Genomic DNA, 26,708 nt, shown 5'->3' on the forward strand with positions numbered 1-26,708 from the left:
ATTTACTCCCGCAAGTGCTTGTACTCTCCCAAGAGCTTACTACAGTGCCTTGCACACAGTGAGCGCTCAATAAATATGATTGAATGAATGAATTCAGAATGTTCCTTAATGAGTTCATCCACTCCCATGGCTTCAACTACTACCTCACCAGCCCTGATATCTCTTCCTGTCTGTAAATTGAAAATAGCATGGCCCAGTGGGAAGAACACTGGCCTGGGAATCAGAGGACCTGTGTTCTAATCCCACGCCACCACTTACCTGCTGTGTGACTGTAGGCGAGCCACTCAACTTCTCTGTGCTTCAGTTCCCTCATGTGCAAAATGGGGCTCAATGCCTGTTCTCCTGCCTTTCTTAGGCTGTGGGACTTGATTATCTTGTACCTAGCTCGGTACTTAATACAGGGCTTGACACATTGTAAGCACTTAACAAATATCTTTAAACAAAATTATTATAATTATTTCCTGCTGCTTCCAGGATATCCCTACATTCAATCATATTTATTGACCGCTTACTGTGTACAGAGCACTGTACTAAGCACTTATGAATATCCCACTTGAACATCAGATTCAGTGTGTCCAAAACTGAACTCCTCATCTTCTCCCCAAACATTCTCTTCCATCTAACTTTCATATCATAGTTGACAGCACTCTTGCATCATCTTTTACTCCTCCTCTTTCAAACTCTATATTCTGTTTATTGTCAAATCCTGTTAGTTTTTCCTCCACAGTATTTCCAGGATCTTCCTTTGTCTCTCCATTTAAATGGTCACCCTGCTATCCAGACTTGACTTCAGCACCAGCCTCCTCACTGGTCTCCCTGCCTCCAGTCTCTATCCTCTCCAGTTCATACCTTGCTCTTTGCTCAAATCACAAGTATTCTCATTCCTCAAAAATCTCTGATAGTTATCTATTCCTCACCACATCAAGTAGAAAATCCTCAGTATTGACTTTAAGACACTCCATCAGCTTTTCCCCTCCTACTTATCCACTGTAATCATGCTGTATGCCAGTTTACACTCTTCATTCTTCTCCAGCTAACTTACTCTCTGTGCCTTGTTTTCAACTCTCCCATTACCAACCATTTCTTGCTCATGCCTTTCTCTCTCCCATTTAATATCTGATAACAGCAACCCCCATTTTCAAAGTCCTTCTAAACTTTCATTTCCTCCAGGAGGTCTTCCCCAATCAATCTCTCAGATTATATCTCTACCAACTGCTATTTCAGCACTTCTGCCCCACTCAACTTCTGGGGTATTCAAACTCTCCAGTATCTTGTTTTGTCTTATGCCGTCGAGTGGTCTTTGACTCCTAGCAACACCTTGGACACATCTTTCCCAGAACGCCCCACCTCCATCTGCAATCATTCTGGTAGTGTAGCCATAGAGTTTTCTTGGTAAAAATAAGGAAGCAGTTTACAACTGTCTTCTTCCTTGCAGTTCACCTGAGTCTCCTCCCTCGACTCTCTTCCATGCCACTGCTGCCCAACACAGGTGAGTTTTAACTTGTAGCAGATTGCCTTCCACTCGCTATACATTGCCTAAGTGAGGAATGGAATGGATATGCCCCTGCCTGACTTCTTTCCTGCCATAGTCGAAACTGGTAGAGTACTGGGAACTCTCCAGGTGTGACCCTGAGAGGGTCTCCAGTATCACTTACCTCATATATCTTGAGAAGCAGGAATGCCTAGTGGATAAAGCACAGGCCTGGGAGTCAGAAGGACGTGGGTTCTAATCTCGGCCATGCCACTTGTCTGCTGTGTGACCTTGGGCAAATCACTTCACTTCTCTGCATCTCAGTTACCTAACTGTAAAATGGGGATTAATACTGTGAGCCCCATGTGAGACATGGACTGTATCCAACCTAATTAGTTTTTATCTACCCCATCACTTAATACAGTGCCTGGCATATAGTAAGTACTTAACAAATACCATTAAAAAAAAATCTTACCCAACCTATGACTTGAGCCCTTACTCAAATACGTATCCCCTCTTCTTTCTTCCTCCAGTGTGAACATTAATATAATGTATCCTCCTTATTAAATTGTAAACTTCTTGAAGACAGGGGAAATGTTTATGTATCCTAATGTAGTCTCCCAAACAGTAGAGAGTTCTGTGTACAGAGGGCTCAATAAATATGATTGACTGATTAAACAGTCATGTGGCATTAGAAATTCTGTTCAAAATTTCCATTCAGTTATTTTTAACAAATGAATAGGTCAGATACTTAAATAAGGGGTATCCATGGGTCTATTTAAGGCAAAAACAAAGGGGGACTGAAACTAAATTTAAAATTTGAAATTGAGAATGCTTTAGTATGTATATTGTATGCCCAGCATGGAAAACAATTAAGTGGTGTACATCTCTGTGCTTTAATCATAAAGTAAGAGGATTAAATTAGCCACTCAGGTTGAGTTGTACCCTTATGCACACAAAGTTATTTAGCAGCATCATAATAAAAATGCTCAATTTAATCAGCTGTTAAATGTCATAAATTATAGGTACAAACTTAACCTCAGGGGGATTTCTACCTTCCCAGTGCTTTGTAAAGTGAGATGGATTAGAACGTTTGGCTCAACTGACTACAATGGGATCTTAATGAGCTCAAGTTCGTTGTCCATGAAGGTATTCCCTACCCCATAGTTTTTCTACAAAACAAGGGATTTCCTTCAAAATTGCATGTTTTGCTCTCATCAGTCTCATCCCGTGGCTGAACCAACCTCATGTATCTTCTATCTGGGTGAAGTACTTTGCCTTAGGGATCAATAAAGTAAAATCATAAATGTGGTTTGCAGTTACAAAGCACCTCCATGGACCATAGTTCATCCACAAGCCCCAAAATTGAAACTTGTGGGAACAGTGTAGTGTATCACATTCAGAAATCCTTTCTGTTTCCTTGACCTGCATCACTTGAATTTTTTTTTTCTTGGTCTGGTTACATTTTGCATATAGATAATATGAAAAAGGATTATTTCTACACCATCTGGGCTAAAGAAGCAATGAGGCATAGAAGAAAGAACACAGCATGGTAGACAGAGGAGCTGGGTTCTACTCCTGACTCTCTGCTACTTTTCGGCTATGTGACCTTGGGTAAATCACTTAATTTCCCTGTACTTCAGTTTCCTCATCTGTAAAATGGGGATTAAGTGCTTAGTCTTCCTCCACTAAGTCTGCGAGCTCCAGGTAAGTAGGGACTGTATTTGACCTGATTTTTGTACATCTGCTCCAGTGTTCAGTACACTGCTTGCAACATAATAAGTAAATAACAAATAGCACAATTACAAATATTATATTAGAGAGTAAATTTCATAAAAGATTTTAGCAAGACCATGTTAACTCAATGTATAAAACAATTGATTGAACACATAATACAAATTTTTTTCGATGGAAAGCTTAAAATGACAGGTTCAAGTTTTTCCATAACTTAAATGTTTTGCCGTAGCCTTTCTCCAAGAAAATATGTGATAGGTCTAATTTTTCAACTCTATTTATGGTAACAATAAGTTAATTATTCAGCTATGCTGTGGGAGAATAGGAGAAAGGGAGAAAATGGAAGAAAACGCAGCAATCTTGTAACATTCCATTATTAGCAGGTAGCAGTGTTTCTAGATTAATGTCAAAAGGCAAGGGTCACTATTTTGAAAGTGCACATTTTTATTTGAACTGAATAAGTCAAATTTTGTTCCCCAGTCACCGAACTAGATCCACTTTTAAATAAATGAGTCTTCACATAATGGCCTGAAGATAGAGTGTGTTTAAATATGCCTACTCATAAGTAAAAATGGAATACAATGAAGAAATATATAATGTAGGAAGGTTTGCTCATTCATTCTATTTGTTTGCAGCAGTCCTCTGTGAACACTCTCACAAGCCATAGCTGGCCTTATTAAAAGTTATTTCAGTTTTAATGATGAAACTTATAAGTGATAGAGTTTGAAACATAAACTTTATTGCGACAAAGAATTAAAAATAGTACATCTGTGAGAGTTGGAGTGCATATCTTAAAGAACTAGTCAGAAATCACAACCCAAGCTAAATCATGTACAATTGAAACAGAAAAGATTTATTTAAACAATCTGAAATCAAATTATTATTTTAAATGTCACCAGAACTGTATATTGTGTATTTACAGTCTTCGGCTCCTGTTGTGAAGATTTTGCTGAGGATTCAGGGGTTAGGAAAGAAGGTGGGGGGGTAGGTTAGAGGACAAGGGTCAGAGGTCTAATATGGGTCAGAATGATTATAAAGCTAACAGGATGTGAATGTTTTCCAGAAGAAAGTCTTGCAGCCTGCTTTGCGTTCTCTGGGTGTCATAGCTGGTTTTGAGTTAGCAGATCGCTGAAGCTCCATTCTCATGTCATCCTGTTCGGCATCCTGTTGCAAGTCTTCCGATTCCAGGGCTTCATTTTCTGTCTGGCTGGGTTCTGAGAGGAGTTCTGCCAAAAAATATTTGGCCAGTTCCTGGAGGAAAGAAGGGAGGAAAGAGGTGGGGAGGTGGAGGAGAGAGAGAGAGAAGACAGAGAGAGAAATTGAATTTGGGGAGAAGGAAATAATGTATTCAGCATTTCCACAGAAATATTAAGCGCCTGTTTTTTACAAGAAATTTCTGCATTCTGGAAGAGTACATTACGTCCAAATATCAATTTAATTTCAACAAAGTTTCCCCAGCTGAAAATGACCCAATGTACATGATCTAAATACCGCAATGTAAATGAAAACAAGGGATTCCTGGAATTACCTTCATTGGAAAGTAGAATATAAGATTCACTTCCCTGGAGAAAAGCTAAGAGAATACTCACTAAGTTGCCTGCAGTGCCTAAACTATTGTTGAGATCAGGAATGATTTTTCTGTTTAAATATCTGATCCCTGATATCCGGGAGAAATTGTTTACTGAAGTTGGGAAATGCCAAAGATAGACATAGAAATTGTATAGACAAGTGTAGATATTTAGAGAAAAACTGCACTTCCACAAATTAGAGTCCTATGTACTCTATCGATTCCTTAGTACAGTGTTCTGCACATAGTAGGGCTTAAAAATTGCCATCGATTGATTAATTGTTTTAGTTTCCCCAACCTATTCCTTATCCCAAACCCTGTTGGAATATTTGTGCTTTACTTTCCTTAACAGAAATGGAGAAGCAGCCTAACTCCTCTTATTAGATGACCCAGGGGGAAGAGTATAGAAATAGAGTCGAAAATAGGGGCAAGAAAGGAGAGTTATCACCCTAGCTTCGTGTTAACGCTTCCCTTCCTGAACTGCTTAAGTCTGCGCGTTCAGGACCATGGAGAGCCGCACCGGCCGCCCTCGGGGAAATAGTAATAGAAGATTTAAATTCTTACTGTGTGCAAAGCACTGTACTAAGCGCTGGGAGACTCCCTTTCCCTATTCCGTGCGCCCTAGGTAAGAAGCAGAGAGGCTCAACTCAAGAGCAGATTAGACTTGCCCCTGCCTCTCTCTTTCTCTGTCTCACTCTCTTTTTCTCTCTTTCCGTCTCTCTACTGGAAGCCCGGTAGGAGCCGGTGCAGGGAGCTCGCCCACTGCCCAGGCGAACCCACCGAAGTCCTCGTCGCTGCACAGAGCAGGTGAAAGGGCTGAAAAGGACCCGTTTTTGTTTTTTTTTTAAAAAAAGAATATGTGCCCGAGAGGGTTGAGAGGGAGGAGAGCACATATTCAGGCTTGTCTTCCCCAAGGAACTTCGGGGTCCAGTGATCTGGGTCGAGAGCCTTTAGCTACGGGGCTTGGACTCTGGAGTCAGCAAATGTTGGCCCTCCAAAACTCTGCCCAAACTCTGTCCGGGGTGTTCCGCCTGGCTCAACCGCTGAGTCCACCCTTGCTCAACCGTTGGGTCCACCCTTGCACAACCCCGTTGGATCAACCCACGGGGGTGCCTCGCCCCTTCCCCTTGGAACCCTTAAACCCTCTCATCCCAGTCAACCACACCTCTCCAAACGCGCACACACACACCTCTCTGGCCCCAACCTCCCCCGGGCACTGAAGCTCTCAGGGGTTTTAGGTGGGGACGGGGAGGGCGGGGGTCCTTTTTACCTGCTTCCCTGCTGCTGCGGCCAGAGACTTTTGCAGAAACTGGCGGAGCCTCGGGTCCGAGGGAGCGGCGGTGACCCCGCTCACGGCCAAGGCGATGGACAGCAGCGCGAGGGCGCACGGAAGGCGGCAGGACAGCATCTCGGCAACGTGGAGGCGCAGAGGGGGACAGAACCCTCCAAACTCCGGAGCCGAAGGACGAGGCAAGGCAGGGCCGGGGGGGCTTTCCACCTCCCTTCTCCTGCAGTTGCTTGTGGGATCTCTTCCCCTCTCCCCCCTTTTAAACTCTCTCCCTGACGTCAGGAGAGGAGGCGCCCCCAGACCTAACCACCGCCTTTACGCACCATTTAGCCTGGCGGAATCAATCAAGGAAAGGATAGGATACGACACCATGCCAGAGGCTGGCCTTGGTTGTTGTCGTTGACCGGTTTCATCAAGCGCTTCCCCGCAGGGGAAAGGCAAGGGGCCGCGGAGGGGGGTCGGGAGTCCAGCTGGGGAGGACAGAGTACTTGGGAAACCTCCCCCGCGCCCTAGCCATCTCTGGGTCCCTGGGGACAGGTTCAAAGATTGGGGTGCAGAGGCGGGCAGATTCACCGCGACCTCTCCCCATTTCCCCCAACCGTCCTACTTTGCAAATCTGATAGAGTTGGCAACCGTGATAGGAGAGAAACAGGGAATTGGAAAGGGATTTCCAGTCTTTTGGCGGATACTAGAAGGTGGGGAGGTGGGGTCTTCTTTTATCTCCTCATCTAATTTCCCCTTCCCACCCCTCGCCTGGACCCCATCCCCTTCAATCGCCAGGGAAGATCCTCTTCCCCTAGGCTCGCCTTGCTCCTCGCACTTTGGGTCTGACATCCACCTGACTCCGGTTTGCCATTCTTCCTCGATGACTTTGTTCCTGAGGGCCACTTGAAGTCCTTTCATATTCAATTTAACAGTACAATCACCAGCAGGTTTTCTGTTGGGCTCTTCTCCTTCGGCCGAAGTCCCACCGGGATAGACCCTGTTTACAGAGGAGGAAATGCAGCTTTAGGTTCATTTCCACGCAAAGGGAATAATCCCCCCTTGATCCCTTAACGGAATCAGATCCCAAATCGCCATCGGGCAACTACCCAGTCTAACGACTCCCGTCGTGGTATCGGCAGGGAATGTGTTTATTGTTGTATTGTACTCTTCCAAGCGCTTAGTACAGTGCTCTGCGCACAATAAGCAATATACGAATGAATGAATGCATGAATGATAGCCCGGTACATTTCAGCTCTGGGATTCCGGATGTTGCACGACCCACGGCAAAGGGCAATCGAGAAGCAGTGTGGCCTAATGGATGGAGAATAATAATAATGTTGGTATTTGTTATGCGCTAACTATGTGCCGAGCACTGTTCTAAGCGCTGGGGTAGACACAAAGGAATCAGGTTGTCCCACGTGGGGCTCACAGTCTTAATCCCCATTTTACAGATGAGGTAACTGAGGAACCGAGAAGTTAAGTGACTTGCTCACAGTCACACAGCTGACAAGTGGCGGAGCGGGGATTTGAACTCATGACCTCTGACTCCAAAGCCCGTGCTCTTTCCACTGAGCCACGCTGAGAATGGATCTGGGAGTAAGAAGGACCTGGGTTCTAATCCTGTCGCCGCCACTTGCCTGTGGTATGACCTTGGGCAAGTCATGTCACTTCTCCGTGCCTCAGTTCCTTCATCTGTAAAACGGGGATTAAGACTGTCGGGGCATGGACTGTGCCTAAACTCATTAGTTTGTGTCTTCCCCAGCGCTTGGTACCGCACCTGGAACATGATAAGGGCTTAACTAATGCCATAAAATAAAATAAATAGAGGGAGAGGAAGGCAGAGAGTGAGGACAGGAGCCCGAGGTGGTTTCTAAGAGTTTCTAGTCTCCTGGGCAAACGCTTGGCCACGTGGCCGGGGCAGAAAATCTCGGGGCATTTGGTGCCTTTCGTTGAACAGTATACGGTGCCCAAAATGACTAGCTGCCCTCCCCGGAAGGCAATGAATCTCTTTCCCGCAACGAGCTACAAGACACGGTGCCCCGGAGGGAGGGCCTGTGTTGGCCGGAGATGGATGGAGAAGAACGGGGAGATGGCCAGAGGGAAGGAGCCGTGGGAAACGTGGACTCACCCCCAGCCCACAGAAGAAGCTGCCACGGATATACCTCTTCCCCATTATAGATGTCCCACTTGAGAAAACTCTGCAGTCCCCATTTCCTCTTTGCTACTTGCAGAGTTTGGGAGCTGGCCTGAGGTAAAGGAAAGGGGCCCCAGGCCCCGAATAATAATAATAATAATAATGGTATTTGTTAAGCGCTTACAATGTGCCAGTCACTGTACTAAGCGCTGGGGTAGATACAAGCAAATTGAGTTAGACACAGTCCCTGGCCCATATGGGGTTTACAGTCTCAATCCCCATTTTACAGATGAGGGAATTGAGGCGCAGAGAAGTAAAGTGACTTGCCCAAGATCACAAAGCAGACAAGTGGCAGAGCCGGGAGTAAAATCCATGAGCTTATGCTCTATCCACGAATCCTGCTGCCATTTTTCCCCCGGTGGCATCCCTAATCCCAAATCTCACGACTCAGTCCACAGAGCTGCCGGTGGCTTCTACTTGCCACCACCCCAAAGGGAGTTTTGCTGTCGGGGTTCTCTCTCCTGTGTTTTGGCCGGAGCGGGGTTGGGCTGGAGGGAGAAGGGGAGGAAGGGATGATTCGCATCCTTTTATTCATGTAAAGATGCCCGGGGAAAAACAAAACTAAAAGGAAACGCCTCTGCTCTCTTTCCCTTATCCCGAGCTGGAATTCCAATACAGCCGTTCTGAAAAGGCATTGTGGATTCCTTCCGACTGGCGGGGTTTCGCCCCATTGCAGCCAAGAGGCAAGGGGCTGGATCAGAGGGTTGCTACAGGTTTCCGCTGACCTGGGTCTCTGCCCCCAGGGCAAAGGATTCAAAGAGGACGAGTGGAGAAAGAGGAGGAGGAGAACGTAGAGAGGGAGAAAGGAGAGGATGGAGAGGAAGAAAGGGGAGGATGGCGAGGGGGTCAGAACTCTCACAGCCCCCTACCCAAACAATGGAGGGGATTTCCTCGTCCTGTACTAACCGGTCCTCTTCCAGTCTAGTACTTGCCACCCTTCCCCTCCCCCCGCAAAAAAAAAGCAGACACACACACACACACACAATCCCCCGACTCCCCCTGCTCCCCCAGTTGTCCGTTTTTTCCTGTCCCCCTTCCCCACTCCTTCAATTTCCCATCTCTGCCTTCTCCCCTCCCCACTTCGCGTTTTCCCGCCCCCATCCGCCTCCTCTTTCTGGTCCCCTACTCCTCCTCCGGCTCCCTGCTTTCTCCTCTTTCCTTCCCTTCGGTCCCTTCCCTCCTTCCCTCAGGCGAACCCCGGGCGATTCCTTGCCCCTCGAAAAACAAGGATCCCTGGGCTTGAGACTCACATTTCCTCCTTGCCCTTGTCCTGCCCCCGGCCCAGACCTCAGCGAGGACGTGGGCTGCAGCTTCTCCTGCTCAGGACCAGTCGCTCCCAACCCGAATGAGAAAGCTCAAGTCCCAGGGCCCTGCCTGCTTGTGCTCCCAGAACAATAATAATAATAATAATTTGTTAAGCACTTACTATGTGCCAGGTGCTGCACTAAATGCTGGGATAGATACAAGGTAATTGGACACAGTCCCTGTCCCACATGGGGCTCACAATCTCAATTCCCATTTTATAGATGAGGTAACTGAGGTTCAGAGAAGTGAGGTGACCTACCCAAGGTCCTTCAGCAGACAATTGGCAGAACCAGGATTAGAATCCATGACTTCTGACTCACAGGCCCATGCTCTATCCACTACTCCATGATGCTTCGTGGTACACATGCCCTTCTAGATTGTAAACTTGCTGCCTAGAAGCCTCCTCAGTTCTCGGGACCAGATCTCCTTCCCCAACCTTGAAATGATCCAGGAGACACATTCATAGCCCCCACCCCCAGCAGCCGCCCTTTTGGTGTCTTTCCCCAGCCCTGAACAGTTGGGGTCTCTGGTCTCACCTCAGAAGGGCTGGTGGAGGGGTAAGGTGGCTCTGGAGGGACAAGGTGGCTCTGGTGGTCAGGGCCCACAGACTCCAGACCGCAAAACTGAATTCTCCTGCTTCTTCGCCCTTTGCAGTTGTGGGAAGGAAATGGTCTGTTTGTTGTTATAGTGTTCTCTCCCATCTCCCATAATACAGTGCTCTGCACACAGTAAGTGCTCAGTAAATACGATTGAATGAATGCATCAATGAATGGGACACAGGCACCCACCCCTGTTACTGGCTGCCCAGGCCCTGATCCACAGCACTTATGTACATATCTGTAATTTATTTCTATTAATGTCTGTCTCCCTCTCTAGATTGTAAGCTTGTTGTGGGTAGAGAATTGTGTCTGTTTATAGTTTATAGTTGTATTGTACTCTTCCAAGTGCTTACTTCAGTGCTCTGCACAAAGTAAGTGCTCAATAAATACAAGTGAATAATAATGATGATATTTGTTAAACGCTTACTATGTGCCAAACACTGTTGTGATCCCACTCGGAGATGTTACCACAGACTTCAGTCTCCTGGAAGAGGTGCATCATCACTGGACCTGAATGTCCCTGGGGAGCCCTGACTAATGCTCCCCCAATTCACCTCACACCTCTTGCACCTACACCTCTTGCTGGACCTAAGAACCCAGCCTGAGAGTGTTTGCCCAGTCACTAGCCCTTACCAGACAAGACCCTAGACAAAACCCTGAATTCCCCAGTGGGAAGTGGCCGGGTCCATCCATTGACACGTTCCATCTCTCTACTCCTACACACTTTCTCTCTCCTTCTCTCTCTCTCACTCCCCATCCAGGTCCTGGAGATAAGCAGAGGGGTCCCCCTGAAAATTCGAGAGAGACAATACTGAGCTTGACACTGATGGTACATATAGCACAATAAAAGCCCATCAAACACATTAGAAGTGCCTGAATTCACCTTCTTCCCCAAAGCTTCAGACAGGATCCTGAATGAGCTGGAGCCAAGAACCTGTAAGATTCCACTTTAGAAAGCCCGGCTGAGGAAGCTGGAGCTGAAGTGTTCCTGCTGTCTCCACCTCTGGGTATTTTCGAAGGTGGTGGTATGCTTTAAAAAAATCCAGGGCACTTCTGCCACTCTGCTTAATTGAAATCTTTGCCCACTTGAAACTCTCATGGATCTTTCCTACCCATTTTTCAGAGATGCACAGAGAATAAATAAGCACTTAAGCACTAAAAGGAAGGGAGAAGAGTTGACTAGACCAGTACTTTCCAACCAGGGGCTCTTGTACAGGAGGTGGTATTTCCTAACACACCAGTCCAAGCCCCTTGGTAAACACTGAAGAGTCTGCCTAAGGGAGGTTGAAGGGAATCTTTCTGCTTACTTGTTTGTGTTAGATAGCTATTGAGACTGTAAAAGTTTAAAGGCTCTCTTCTGGTCCATCAGCCACTCCTCCTCTGGGAGTACCTAACCAAAGATTCCAGTAGTCTAGGACAGTAATCCCCCTCTCTGGGTTGCACCTGGAGAATTTCCAGTACTCTACCAGTTTTGACTATGGTAGGGACAGTCAAGCAGAGGCATACCCATTCCATTCCTAGCTTGGGCAGTGGCTAGTGAGTGGAAGGCAATCTGCTACAAGTCAAAGCTCACCTGTGCTGGGCAGCAGCGGCATGGAAGAGGGTCAAGGGCAGAGACACAAGTTTACTGTATGGAATGAGGCAATGGTAAACCACTTCCATATTTTTACCAAGAAAGCTATAGATACATTACCAGAACACTTGCAGATGGAGCATTCTGGGAGAGATGTGTCCATGGTGTTGCTATGGATCGGAGTTGACTCCACAGCATAAAACAAGATAAGGAGAGCAATAGTAGCAGTAAGCATATTTATTAAGTGCTTATTGAGTGCAAAGCACTGTATTAGTAGTAGCTGGAAAATAAAAATGTCTAGGTGAGAATTAGATACAGTTTCTAGCCCACAAGAGGATCATAATCAAAGAAAGAATAAGGAGGTAGTGGGGAAAATGCTTTGGTGACAGATGATCAATCAAAACACAATATAAACATAAAAACAACATAGATGATAAGAACAAGGATAAAAACATAGAAAATGGGGTACTATGTCCAGAGGAGCCCAGTTCCAGGCCCCTAGTGGCTCAGAATCCAGCTATTAAAGCAGTAACAACCACAAGCCTCTGGCCCAGCTCTCCCAACATTTTAAAGATTGAGAAATCTTCTGGCTGCCTCTGTTTCCTCACCCTGTCTAGGCCAGAACCAAGGCTGATGGGAAATCCCGAAGGTGTGGTTCAGGATGGGGATGCGTTTGTTTATTGTTATACTCTCCCAAGTACTTGGTACAGTGGTTTGCACACAGTAAGCACTCAATAAATACGATTGACTGACTAAAAAGGACCAGCCAGAGCCTAAGGTTGTGTGGTCCCATGGAAAAAAAACAAAACTATGAATCAGTGACTTTAGAAGGGCTGGATTCAATGTCAGTTCTGCCACTGCCTGCTATGCGACTTTGGACAAAATGAGATAAAGTGAAAGAACTCTAGAAAAGTAAAATGATTATACAAATTCCAGGTATTACTAATATTAACCAGGTGATACTCCCAAAAGAAAAATTGAAACACTATGCAGCGTGGCTCAGTGGAAGGAGCATGGGCTTAGGTCTCAGGGGTCATGTGTTCTAATCCTGGCTCCGCCACCTGTCAGCTGTGTGACTTTGGGCAAGTCACTTCACTTCTCTGTGCCTCAGTTACCTTATCTGTAAAATGGGGATTAAGACTGTTAGCCTCAAGTGGGACAACCTGATTACCCTGTATCTATCCCAGGGCTTAGAACAGTGCTTGGCACGTAGTAAGAGCTCAACTAATACCAATATTATTATTCAACGGCCCTCCTGACCCTAGGATTCTAGCATTTCACTTGGATCTGTTATGTCTATCCATCACAAAGTAAATTGGAAAGTTAAGGGTTTTCCAAATTTGGGGAAGAAGTCATTGTTCCCATGCCCATAGCTTTTGGGAAAAAACTGCCAGATCTTAGAACTTTAGAACTTCCAAAACTTTAAAACACTCTGAAAAGATCTGGAATGGAGTCTTTCAGATTCATTAGCTTTTTTTTTTAATGATATTGTTATATACCTACTATGTGTCAAGCACTGTACTAGGTGCTGGGGTAGGTGCAAGAAAATCAGATCGGACACAGTCCATGTCCCCAGATAGAGCTCACAGTCTTAATCCCCATTTTACAGATGAAGTAAATGAGGCACAGAGAAGGGAAGTCACTTGCCCAAGGTCACAGGGCAGACAAGTGGCAGAGGTGGGATTAGAACCCAGGTCCTCTGAATCCTAGGTCTGTGCTATTTCCACAAGACCACACTGCTCCTATTCTTTTTGAAGCTCCTTGCTATTCTCACATCCCAACAAGCTGACTGTCTCCCTAAATCCAGCTGGCTTTCACTCCAGCTCTCCTAGGGATGAGTTGTCCCCTGTGCCTATCAAAGAAGCTCCTGCAGGTCTGGAAACCCAGTCTAAGGTTGAATGCCACCTAGCTGGTGCCCAGCTCTTACTTCCTGCCTTCAGAAACATGAATGTTAGGATGATTTGTGCTCCTAAATGGAATCATGGATGACCAAAAAATAACTCAGAAATTGGAGGCCAGATTAGGAGAGTGGAGAAGCCCACGATTTTCTGTCTGTGACCCCTACTTTGCCTCATGATCATACTATTTTTAAAAGCCCTAATTTTACTCTGGAAACACTGATTCTGGAGTGGGGTTCTTCAGCTAGTTTTGGAAATTTGACCTCCGCAGACACCAATTTTCATCCTCCCCACCACACATCTATCCTTCATGAATCCCCTTGTTGATTGATTGATTCATTCATTCATGCAATCATATTTATTGAGCGCTTACTGCACTGTGCTAAATGCTTGGGAAAGTACAATCCAACAGTGAACAGTGATGTTCCCTGCCCAAAATGAGTTTACAATCTAGATGGGTGGGGGGACAGACATCAACACAAATAGATAAAATTACAGAAATGTACATACATAGTACCATGGGGTTGGGAGCAGGGAAGAGCAAAGAGAGCAAGTCAGGGTGATGCAGAAGGGAGTGGGAGATGAGGGAAAGTGGCTCTTAGTCTGGGAGGGCTGTTGGAACAAATGTGCCTTCAGTAAGGCTTTGAACAAAGGTTGGGGAGAGTAGTTGTCTGTTGGATTTAAGGACAGAGGGCATTCCAGGCCAGAGTCAGGTTGTGGGCTAGAGGTCAGCAGCGAAACAGGTGAGATAGAGGCACAGTGAGAATAATAATGTTGGTATTCGTTAAGTACTTACTATGTGCAGAGCACTGTTCTAAGCGCTGGGGTAGATACAGGGTAATCAGGATGTCCCACGTGAGGCTCACAGTTAATCCCCATTTTACAGATGAGGTAACTGAGGCACAGAGAAGTTAAGTGACTTGCCCACAGGCACACATCTGACAAATGGCAGATCCGGGATTCGAACCCATGACCTCTGACTCCCAAGCCCGACTTCTTTCCACTGAGCCACGCTGCTTCTCCACTAGAGGAGTGAAGTGTGTGGGTTGGGTTGTAGAAGGAGGGAAGCAAGGTGAGGTAGGAGGGGGCAAGGTGATGGAGTTCTTTAAGGATAATGGTGAGGAGTTTTTGTTTGATACGGAGGTAGATGGGCCACCATTGGAGTTTTTTGAGGAGCGGGGCAAAATGTCCTGAACATTTCCGTAGAAAAATGATCCAAGCAACAGAGTGAAGTATGGACTGGAGTGTGGAGAAAGAAGAGGCTGGGAAGCCAGAAAGAAGGCTGATGCAGTAATCCAGGTGGGATAGGATGATTGATTGTATTGACATGGTAGCATTTTGAATAGAGGGGAAAGGGCAGTTTTTAGCTTTGCTGTGAAGGTGGGACCAACAGGATTTAGTAATGGATGGAATGTGTGGGTTGAATGACAGAGAGGAGTCAAGGATAATGCCACTGTTAAGGGGCTTGTGAGAGAGGAAGGATGGTGGTGCCTTCTACAGTGATGAGAAAGTCAGAGGGAAGACAGCGTTTGGGCAGGAATATAAGGAGCTCTGTTTTGGACATGTTAAGTGAGGTGTCCGGGGAACATCTAAGTGGAGATGTCTTGAAGGCAAGAGGAGTTCTCTTGGCTTCTTCCACTTCCACCAAAGCCCCTCACTGCAAGCACACAGAAGCAAGGGGAGCAGTGATGGGGGGGGGGGGGGGGTGGAGCAGGTGACACAAGCATACATCTCCTAGTCAATCAATCAGTGCTATTTATCTAGTGCTTACTCTATGCAGAGCAGAGAGCACTAATTGGTAGATAGGATCCCTGCCCCCAAGGAATTTACAGCCTACAAGGGGAGACAGACAATGCAGGGACAGTGTCTGCAGATAAACTGGTTCTAGGATATTAATAAGTATGGTATTTGTTAAGCCCTTACTATGTGCCAAGCACTGGGATAGATACAAGGTAATCAGGTTGCCCCATGTGGGGCTCCCAGTCTTAATCCCCATTTTATAGATGAGGTAACTGAGGCACAGGGAAGTTATGTGGTTTGCCCAAAGCCACACAGCAGACAAGTGGTGGAGTCGGGTCCTCTGACTCCCAAGCCGGTGCTCTTTCCACTAAACCACGCACACTGCTGATTGTTAAAGTGTGGCTTGACCACCTCCACCTGTGATTGTTCAAGGGACTTTCCACATCAGCGAAGGAAACAATTAAGAATAGATTGGTTTCCCCTCCCCGGCATCATTACCATCCCGTTTAACTTAAGGCAAAGCTGGCAGCAATTGTAGTAATTGAAGCTGAGCCTCCCCAGGTCAAGCTGTATGCGCCTTTAGGGGTGTTTTACATAAACTCTGTTTGGAGCGCTATCTGGGTTGTTTTGGGCAATCCGTGGAAGAGTGTTCTTTTTAAGTAGGTAGCTAACAGTTTACTCCTTTAGTTTTGCATGAGGTTATCTCCTAATCTAATCAACAAACAACTTTAGGAATGCAAACACAGTTAGGGTCCTTACAGGCTTTCCTGCACCAACAAGCTTCTGGAAAGTCTTTCCTGGAGAACTCTATGTGATTTTCCAAGATCCCCTCTGGGCAAGCCTAGCACTTGGGTACTCAAGGGCACCTCTCTTTCCACTTGCTCGAGGAGAAGCGTTTTCTGTAACTGCTTCCGTATACTAACCTGAACATTGCATAAGGTAAGACCTCTTTACATTCATTGTTTTGGAGAAATTGAATTTATTCAACACCACTCTTATGCTTACCAATCATCTAAAGTTTAGCAAGGAGTATCTATTTCTGACTCTGTTATCTACCATAACTGAGCCCACAGGCATTCCAAACCCACTCCTCACCTCTGATCCTGAGAGGAACATCAACAGCCTCTTAAGAAGTAAATCGGTAGGACTGAGATGGCCTATTAGGAAAGTTGCCTTGATAAATGGCTGTGAATGTTACAAAAGGTTCTTGTTTGTTGACAAATATAATTTCTTAATCTTAGCTGGGACTAGAGAACTGAGCTAGATACTGAGTGCAACTGCAAATAATTTATGGTTATTTATTGAGCACTACTGTGTGCAGAACACAGTACTTGAAAGGGTACAATTGAGTTTGTAAATTGTGATGTTTGTTAAGCACTTACTGTGGGCCAAGCATTATACTAAATGGTGCAGTAGATATAAGATAATCAGGTAGAGTATAGTCCTTGTGCCATACTGGGCTCTTATTCTAGGTGGGAGAGAGAAGTATTGAATTCCCATTTTACAGATAAGGAAACTGAGACCCAGAGTATTTAAGTGACTTGCCCAAGGTTGCAAAACAGGTAAGGGGCTAAACTAGGATTAGAACCCAGTTTATCTTAACTTCTAGGCCTTTACATTTTTCCCTATGCCACACTACTTGAGCCAGGAGCTTCCAATCTTTCTTTGCAAAGAAAGTATAGTTTCTCCTTGTCCTCCCTCTCCATCCTCTTGAGATGCAATTAATGTTGGAAACCAGACAAACATATGACAAAACTCAATCGGAGGTGTTCATTGCACACTTACTGAGAGCAGAGCATTGTCTTAAATGCTTGGAACAGATCCATATAAGAATAAACTATTGTTTACTATAATAGATGGTAAGGGTGGACTCGTTTCTTACAGTCTAGTGGAAAGAGCATGGGCTGGGGAGTCAGAGGACCTGGGTTCTAATCCCAGCTCAGCCATGTGTTTGCTGTGTGACCTTGGGCAAATACTTCACTTCTCTGTGTTTTAGAGAAGGGGATTAAGACTGAGCCCCAAGTAGGAAATAGTCTATATCCAACCTGGTTATATTGTATTTACCTCAGTACTTAGTACAGTGGCTGGTACAAAGTAAGTACTTAACAAATACCATTAAATAAAAAAAAGACCTTGGAGAAGAAGTCAGTCAATGGGAGAGCTGACACTTGCCATCAAAAATGCTATCTTTCCATTTTGTAATATGAGATCCAAAATGATATAGAGCTTTTGCAAAAAGGATAAGCATGTGGGATCATCATCAACAATATTGAATGCCTGTCAAGAACAGAGTACTGAACTAAACACTTGGGAGAATACACACATGATCACTAAACTCTAGGAACTTAGAATTTAATGGGTAACCAGAAATTCTGTATTTAAATACCATTGATATTTATGAATTGTTGGAACAAAAGGAACTTCATAGCAGGAAATAATACAAATGTATCAGGATGAAATAGGTGAATACGTAATTAAATGTACAAATAAAAATATCCATATTGAGAAGCAGGATGGCCTAGTGGAAAGAACATGGGCCTGGGAGTCAGAGGCCCTGGGTTCTAATCCTAGCTCTGGTAACTACTTGTTAAGTGACCTTGGAGAAGTCACTGAACTTCTCTGGTCCTATTTCCTCAGTGGTAAAATGGATATTAAATCCTACCCCCTTCTACTTAAACTGTCAGCCCCATTTGGGACAGGGACTGTGTCCACCATGATATACTTGTATTTACTCTTTTACCTAGACCAGTTCTTGACACATAGCACTTAACAAATACCATAAAAAGGTACGGAGAGATGGGATCAAATATATAAATACGAAGGGTGGTGTGAATTCATCATGGAAGTTTTCCCAGAGGAAATAGGATTTTGAAGACAGAGACACCTGTGTTCTGGTGGATTTTGAAATGGAGGGAGCTCCAAGATGGAGGCTGGGGGATAGCATGAGCAAAGATGTCAGAAGGAGAAGAATCCAGGATGCGGTAAAGTAAGGTGATTTTGGGAGGAGTGAAGAATGGGAGTTATAGAAGAAGTTGCTGTGTAGCATGGAGAAAGCTGATGGATGGATCTTGGAAGTAGAAGGCTATCTATGAAGAGATTATGTGCCATAAAGACCTGATGGCTTTTGAATCCCCATTGGTAAATTTGAAATCTTTTTTAGCCCTGCTTGTGACTCTTTGACTTGGGACAAGTGAAATTGGTAGTCAGCCCAAAGAGTAAGTGAGGGTGGAAGGAGGGGTGTGTGTGTGTGTGGTTGTTTTTTTATTTTCCCATCACCTCTAGTGCCCCATGGAATTGGCAGTTCTGTCTGTCCCAGAAGGAAGTCAGGGGCATGTTTGATATGATCCTGCCTTCACAACTTTCTAAACTGTATGCTCCTGTGGACGGGGATCATGTCTGCTTACTTTGTCATATTGTACTTTTTCAAGAGTTATGATCTACACACAGTAGTGCTCAATAAATACTACTGAATGGGAAACTGGAAGTCCAGAGAAAATTTTTATGAACTCTGTCTTCTTCCAAGCAGGAAGCAGAGGTCAAAGCCAGGGGAAGCAGCATTGTATAGTGGATGCTGCTTCAACTAGTCTGGGAGTCAGAAAGTCATGGGTTCTAATCCTGGCTCTGCCATTGGTCTGCGCTGTGATCTTGGGTAAGTCACTTGACTTCTCTGTGCCTCAATTACCTCATCTGTAAAGTGTGGATTGAGACTATGATCCCCATATGGGACAGGGACTGTGTCCAACCCAATTTGCTTGTATCCAGCCCAGCACTTAATACAGTGCCTGGCACATAGTGTTTAACATATACCAGAATTATATTATTAGAAGTGACTTAGAGCAAAATGAAGGACCAGAGTGAGAAATCAGCAGGGTTTGGCTTGTTAGGCTAATGCTTAGCACCTCTCCTTTGGCCCTGCTCAATGTGCCCTTCTGAAATCTGTTCAGAGCAGGAATCTGATCTTTAGTCTGATCTCTACTTCACCTGAATCCACTTCTGTCGCTTTTGCCTTTAGACTGTAAGCTCGCTGTGGGCCAAAAGCATATCTGCCAACTCTATCATATTGTTATAATGTATTCTCCAAAGCACTTAGTACAGTAGTCTGAACACAGTGAGTGCTCACTAAATGCATATGATTTATTCTCCATCCAAGATTTGGGTCCAAAAATTCCATTTTTGTCAGGATATTTTGAAAACTTCTATTCCCTTTTTTCTCATAGGTCAGCCCCTTTACCCCAGAATCTAGCAAATAGAAGCATCTATAAATGCAAAATGAACTAATGTTATGGCTTCCTTTTGAGTCTTTATATGTCGACAAGCAACTCTCACAAAATTTTTCTGTTTGAAAGTTTTTAAAATAAGATTCATATTACAGGATTTTAAAATAATTGTTGAATCTCTCTTGCTGTCTTAACTTGTCTGTGCCTCAGTTTCCTCATCTTCAAAATGGGGATTCAATACCTGTTCTCCCTCCTACAAAGACTGTGAACCTCATGTGGGACAGGACTGTGTCTGACCTGATTATTTGCTCTCTGCCCCAGCACTTAAAATTGTGCTTGATACATAATAGGGGCTTAACAAGAATCACAGTTATGATATTTGTTATTCTGAGCCTCTGGGAATTGTTTCAATCTCTGTCTCTCATTGGTCTATCAATCTGTCCATTGATCTTTCTGACTTTATGGTGTTCCTACAGTGAGAGATTGGTGCAGGAAAAGTGATGTGAGGCAGACAGGAATTGGAGCCAGTGATGGACTTCCATAGGGCAATACGATATTTGTATCATCATCATCACATTCAGTTATTTAATGAAGACACTTTGTGCGGAGAAGTGCCTGGGAACGTGCAGAGAAGTAAATTAGACACAGCCTCAGCCTTTTAAGTACCTCAATTTAAGAAGAAAGCACAATTTAGAAACAGTTGCCAGTGTAAATTGAAAGATTAAACCTTCAGCAATTAAATAAGAAAAAGAAATGTGTTGCTATGGAATCTTCAGATGACACAAAGAACCATTTTCAACATATAAAACTTGTAGTTTATGGGCTGTGTGTTCTTAAGGCAGCATGGCCCAGTGGGAAAAAGGAATGGGGACTGGGAGGCAGAATGCCTAGGGTCTAGTCCTGACTTCCCCATTTACTGCTCTGTGGTTTGGGCCTCAGGTATCTCATCAGTTCAATGGGGATAAAGTATCTGTTTCTCTCTCCTTAGACACTAAGCTCTATGTGGGTCAGGGGCAATATCCAAGTTGATTGTCTTGAATATTGCACAGTGCTTAGCCCATTGTAAGGACTTAATAAATATCATCATTGTGATTATTCTAATCCTTCTCGTTGTTTCTAATATCCTGTCTGGGGATGGCAAGGGAAGACTGTTCTCTATCCTCCCTAGAGTTTTGTGATCCAGAGGAGAAAGGAAGGAAGGAAGTCGTATCTGTTCGTGCTGGGCTATCTCCAGGAATAGGCAGTAACTGGAAATACTAACTCTAGATGATTTGTTAAACAAGGGAAAGAGAGAAGAGAGTCTCTGTCTCTGTCTTTCCCTTCTATCATGCTTTTTCAATAACTACTCATCCATCCCTTGCCTGAACCTGGGCTCTTGGATTTGTCTGGTTCTTTTCTAGGACTGTCTACCTTTTCTCTCAATGATCTTTGAAAAATGACAATTCGTGGTCCTCTAGACTGTAAGCTCATGTGAGCAGGGAACACATCTGCCAACTCTGTTCTATTGTACTCTCCCAAGTGCTTACTATAGTAGTGTTCTGGCCATAAGTGCTCAAAAAATACCACTGATTTAATACAAATAATAATGGTACATATTGCCATCCTCAGACTTTTCTTCTATTTCCTCACCTCTCTGTTCCAGTTATGTTGCTTAGAGACAGAATGGAATCAACTAAATTGTTAGAGCACCAATTGTCTCCAGATGGCAGATGGTAAGTGCAGTTCCTCCAGAGTCCAGTTCCCAAACAGATTAGGTGAGGGCACCTAAATGCAGCCCACACCAGGGATCTGGATCTAGACTTAGATCAGGAGACTCCAGATTTAAGCAGCATGGCTTAATGGATAGAGCATGGGCCTCGGGGTTTGAAGGACCTCAGTTTAAAACCCAACCCTGTCACTGGTCTACTGTGTGACCTTGGGTGAGTCACTTCTCTGTGCCCTAGTTACTGCATCTGTAAAATGGCAATTAAGAATGTGAGCCTCAGGTGGGACACAGACTGAGTCCAACCTGATTATCTTGTATCTACCCCAGCACTTAGAACATTGTCTGGCACAATAGTAAGTGTTTAACAAATACAATTTTTTTAAAAAAAGCATCCTGTGGGTACAAAGAGCTTTAGACACTTGAGAGCCTTAAGTGATTGTCTCAGGGAGGGTACTAGTAGTTTTAGAAACCTGTAACAGTCACCCAAGGTTTCCAAATTGGCTGAGTTATAACGCCTCCTTAAAGTCTAGTTATGGTATTTATTGAGTACTTTGTGTGAAAATACTGTACTAAATGCTTGGCAGAGTGCAATATGCCAGAGGTGGTTCACATGTTCATACTTATTGAGCCCTTACTGTGTGCAAAGCACTGTACTAAGTGCTTTGGGAGAGTACAATACATCAATGAACAGACACAATCCCATGTTGTTTGCTTATTTCCCCAAACTATAAAATATAGAGTCTAATGCCATGGTTATGGTTTCTTAGTGGCTCCAGAGCTGGAATGGGATGACTAACTATTTTTATCCTGTGTGGATCTGGCAATGGATACCTCTTTCAGTCTGACTCAGATGTGGAGACTCAGGGGGCCAAAACAATTGAATAGAGGGAAGGAAATTGACTGATTGAGGCCAGGGGCCCAAGATAATAGAGAAGGTGCTATAGTCACTCCATGGCTAACTCCCCTCCACAGCTTAAACCCCCGCAAATGGAGATCCTCAGATCTGGTCCAAGACACTTCCAAGTCTTTGGAGGATTAATGACAGGTTTTCAGGAACTGGTGTGGAGAGATCTTGAAGTCCTCTCTGCTTTCTGCAAGTTTCTAAATCCAAACATTGCACTGGTAGAAAAATCCCAGGGTCAATTCTAGGGGAAGGGGGAAAATATATCCAACAATGATATGTGAGCATTCCAAGGGGGAGCTGGGAGAAAAGGGCTCTCACCCTACTGGATTCCCTACATCCACCTCAGACAATCCGATTCAAAAATGTTTCTGAGCATTGTACTTGTGTGTGTTGGGGGGTGGGGGGCGTGGTTTCCTGGATAGTGCAGCCCCCTCCCCAATCCCCCTCCTCTACCAAGACAGCAGGCATACATATTGTGAAAATGTCTCATTCTTAAATGTTTCATGGGGTTCCATAATATGAGGAGTTATTTTCCTGGAAAATGTGGTAGTATTTTGAATGACTGAAACGGGATATTTTTTTTCCAAAATTTAGCAGGCTATAAATTAGGCTCCATTCCAAAGCGGCTGCAAAAATAATAGGAAATTCCTTTAAGTGATTATGTTAAGCAAGGCTGAACTATTATTTAACCTTCCTTAAAGTAATTTGAAATGTAACACCAGAGCATTAACTAAATGAGTCTTTGCAAGAGGCTGCAGAAGTAGAATCCCATTCTGTTGAATGTGTTAGTGGTTTTTGAATTTGTGAAGAATTTGTCCAATCTAGTTTGAATGAAAGTCTTTCCGTTTTCTTCCCAAAATATCTCATAGCAAGCTAACTCTTCTGAACACTTCTGTGTACTTATGAAATACTTTATCAGGGTCTACAGTCATTTTTATTATTTTATCCAATTTACTGAAAACGATGCAAAACTTTTTGATCCCAACATGTAGAGAAGCAGCATGACCTTGCGGAAAGAATAAGGACCTGGGTTCTAATCCTAGCTCCGCCCCTTGCTGACTGTGTGACCTTTGGCAAGTCACTAAACTTCTCTGTGCCTGTTACCTCATCTGTCAAATGAAGTTAAGACTGTGAGCCCCATGTGGGTCATGGATTACCTCTAACCTAATTAGCTTGTATTTATTCCAGTGCTTAGTAAAGTGTCTGCACAAAGTAAATGTTTAACAAATACCATTTAAAAAAGAGTTGGTGATAGTGAGACCTTAACTTCATCTGTTTTAGACTCTTGTAATGTTGCATTGGATTGTCACTGTTCATTGAAATTCTCACTGGACATGATTCCTCCAAATGAGCTGTAATTGATTTACAGATACTGGGTTTCCATTTCTAAAGAAAGTTATCTCTGCATACCTTTTTCAGTTAACTGCTCAAGGGTTTCTTCTATTACCTGAAAATCTGAACAAACTGTGGTTCTAACTCCCTCCTAGATCCATTCATTGTGGATTACTACATTAATCCTCCCAGGAGACAGGAAAGAATTTACTTGTATCTTGCCAGAATATCAGGATATTAGAGGTTTTATACTGGGTAAAGTATTCAATAATATTAAAGTGTTTTGTGGGCTGCATGTAACCTGAGATAATACTCCAAACAATATAGATTGTATCCCTGGGGTGGTTGAATCATTGGGTGGCTGTAACAACTTGTGAAAAACAGCATGGCCTAGTGGATAGACCACGGGCCTGGGAGTCAGAAGGACCTGGATTCTAATTCTGGCTCTGCCACTTATCTGCTCTGTGACCTTGGGCAAGTCACTAAGCTTCTCTGTGCCTCAGTTACCTCATCTGTAACTGTGCGCTTTATGTGCGACAGAGACTTTGTCCAAACTGATTAGCTTGTATCTACAGTGCCTGGCACATAGTAAAAGCTTAACAAATACCATTAAACAAAACCCAGAGTAAGACATCAACAAATATTGACTGTTTCCCTGAGTTGTATATATTTGGGAAGACTGCAGACAGAGTTGTCTGAATGTAAATAGAAGCAGAGTGGCTTCGTGGAAAGAGCCTGGGCTTGGGAGTCAGAAGTCATGGATTCTAATCCCAACTCTGCCACTTGTCAGCTGTGTGACTTTAGGCAAGTCACTTCACTTCTCTGTGCTCCAGTTACCTCATCTGTAAAATGGGGATTAAGACTGTGAGCCCCACGTGGGACAACCTGATTACCTTGTATCTACTCCAGAGCTTAGAAGAGTGCTTGGCACATAATAAGTGCTTAACAAATACCATTATTATTATTATTATTATAGTACCTGTTAAGTGCTTACTATGTGCCAAGCACTGTTTTAAGTGCTGGGGTAGATACTAATTAATCAGATTGGACACAGTCCCTGTGCCCCACAGGGCTCTCACTCTCCATCTCCTCTTGGCAAATGAGAAAACTGAGGCCCAGAGAAGTTAAGTGACTTGCCCAAGGTCACACAGCAGAAGTGATGGAGTCAGAATTAGAACCTAGGTACCTCTGACTTCCAGTCCTGTGCTCTAAGCCACTAAGCCACACTGCTTCCCTGAGAGAAGTTGACGATAGCAATTTTTTTAAGGGTTCACCATTATCAGCTATAGCTTTTCTATTCCACCCATATTTTTTCTATTCTATTGGCATTTTTAAGGCATTTTAAGAAAAACAGCTGAAGTGTGACAGGACCTGAGCATGATGTTGGGGAAGCAAATTTACCTGACCATTTCCACAGCTTCTCCTGTCTCTGAAAGCTTTTTTTAAATTATTATTTCATTACTAATATTTACTGAGACCTTACTTTATGCATATCTCTGTACCAGGTACTTGGGAACATATAAAAAAAATTGAAGTCAGTAACTGATCACAGGAATTTGTAATCTATAAGAAAGACAAACACTTAAAACAACGAACAATTAAACATTCAAGATAACACAGGAAGTAGCTTTTTAATGTTTCTCTCCCTTTATGGAATTCTTTCCTATCCAACTGAAAAATAGGAAAGTCCTCAACACTATAAATATTTAGAGAGGCTGAGATCCCTCCTTTACCTATTCATTCATTGCTCCTCAGGGGCTTGGGAATTGTAAGGCAGGGATCATGTCTGCTAACATTTTTGTACGAAAGAGTACAAAAACGTACTCTCTTAAACTCTTAGTACTGTGCTCTGCACACAGTAACTGCTCAATGGTACCTACTGATTGATGGGAGTTTGCTTTCCTGGGGAGTGGGGTGGGAAGGGAGAGGCCTTAAATGCCTAAAAAGCCTGGGCCTGGTGGTGGTAGGTTTGGGCCGTGCTTTAGATTTAGGATGGCCTTTAGGCACACTCATCATTGGTTCACTAGAATATTCCTATGGGATTCTGAGTTTGCAGCCAGTTCATCAAAACTTTCTGATTGGCAAATGAGGGTTAAACCTAGAACACTGATGACTCCCCAAATGTGCTTCCTCAGGTTTCTCCAAAATTGCCAGCTTGAATAATAAAATGGGTTTAGGAAACACCACCTAATCAGAAAATTGTTCATCCAATCCCATTGAAATCCCAATGTCTAGATTCCCCATTCCTCTGGAAACCTTCTTTAATAGTTTTGCCTTCCCATCTTAAGGCAAATTTTTCAATTGCCTCACACTGGAGGCTGCTTTCATGCCAAGGATTTGAGAGTAGAAGCCACTAGTAATGTTGGCAGGGGACCGGAAACTGCCCCAGCGACAGAAGAGGCTTGAGGATCCTGACTCTGCCTTTGCCTAGGTACCCCCTTTCTCCCCATTGCCCCAGTCCACTTTTACCACACTGAGGACTGTAAAAGTGAGCATAAAAAAGCATATATTAGCCTCTAGGCTAGTGGACAACCAAGGTCATCACAGCTGGCAGCTGTAACTCTAGCTCCTGATCTCACACTGCATTGCACCTCCTACCACTAATAATAATAATAATAATAATGGTATTTGTTAAATGCTTACTATGAGCCAGGCACTGTACTAAGCATTGGTGTGGATACAAGCAAATGAAGTTGGACACAGTCCCTGTCCCATGTGGGGATCACAGTATCAATCTCCATTTTACAAATGAGGTAACTAGGGCACAGAGAAGTGAAGTGGCTTGTCCAGGGTCACACTGCAGACAAGTGACAGAGCTGGAATTAGAACCCATGACCTTCTGACTCCCAGGCCCGTGCTCTATCTACAGGATGGTATGACCCATGGACTTCTCTATAGTCGCTAGGGCAGCCAGAAGGGGCACTGTAGGATAGGGTGTTGGAGTGGAACATAAGTGCAATAGCTGCCCTGCTTTAGGAATGCTGCTGGCTCAGGAACTCCTCTCTGAAGGTTTTCCCTAACACCAGAAGCTGCTGCTTCCCTTTCTGCATAAGCTTTGAGAAGTAGCATGCCCCAGTGGAAGGAGCATGGGCCTAGGAGTCAAGGGACCTGAGTTCTAATTCCAGCTCTGCCACTGGTCAGCTCTGTGACCTTGCACAAGTCGCTTCACTTCTCTGTGCCTCGGTTTTCTCATATT

The 26,708-nt window shown here is 44.2% G+C and overlaps 1 protein-coding gene and 1 non-coding gene across 2 annotated transcripts; one reads left to right on the forward strand and one right to left on the reverse strand.

Annotated features, from left to right (window-relative positions):
* Positions 1-3,922: 3,922 nt before the first annotated feature.
* SST (somatostatin) lies at positions 3,923-6,299 on the reverse strand. The gene is made up of 2 exons (XM_001512861.6): positions 6,043-6,299; positions 3,923-4,456 (listed from the first exon to the last, which is right to left on the reverse strand). The coding sequence occupies exons 1-2, from the start codon at positions 6,178-6,180 to the stop codon at positions 4,244-4,246; spliced, it is 351 nt and encodes a 116-aa protein (XP_001512911.2). The 5' UTR covers positions 6,181-6,299; the 3' UTR covers positions 3,923-4,243.
* Positions 6,300-11,568: 5,269 nt separating this feature from the next.
* On the forward strand, positions 11,569-11,706 carry LOC114813388. The gene has a single exon (XR_003761110.1). It is a non-coding gene; the product is annotated as a small nucleolar RNA SNORA7 (small nucleolar RNA).
* Positions 11,707-26,708: the final 15,002 nt, after the last annotated feature.

This window comes from Ornithorhynchus anatinus, chromosome 7, assembly GCF_004115215.2.
Source record: "Ornithorhynchus anatinus isolate Pmale09 chromosome 7, mOrnAna1.pri.v4, whole genome shotgun sequence".
Classification (NCBI taxonomy): Eukaryota; Metazoa; Chordata; class Mammalia; order Monotremata; family Ornithorhynchidae; genus Ornithorhynchus; species Ornithorhynchus anatinus.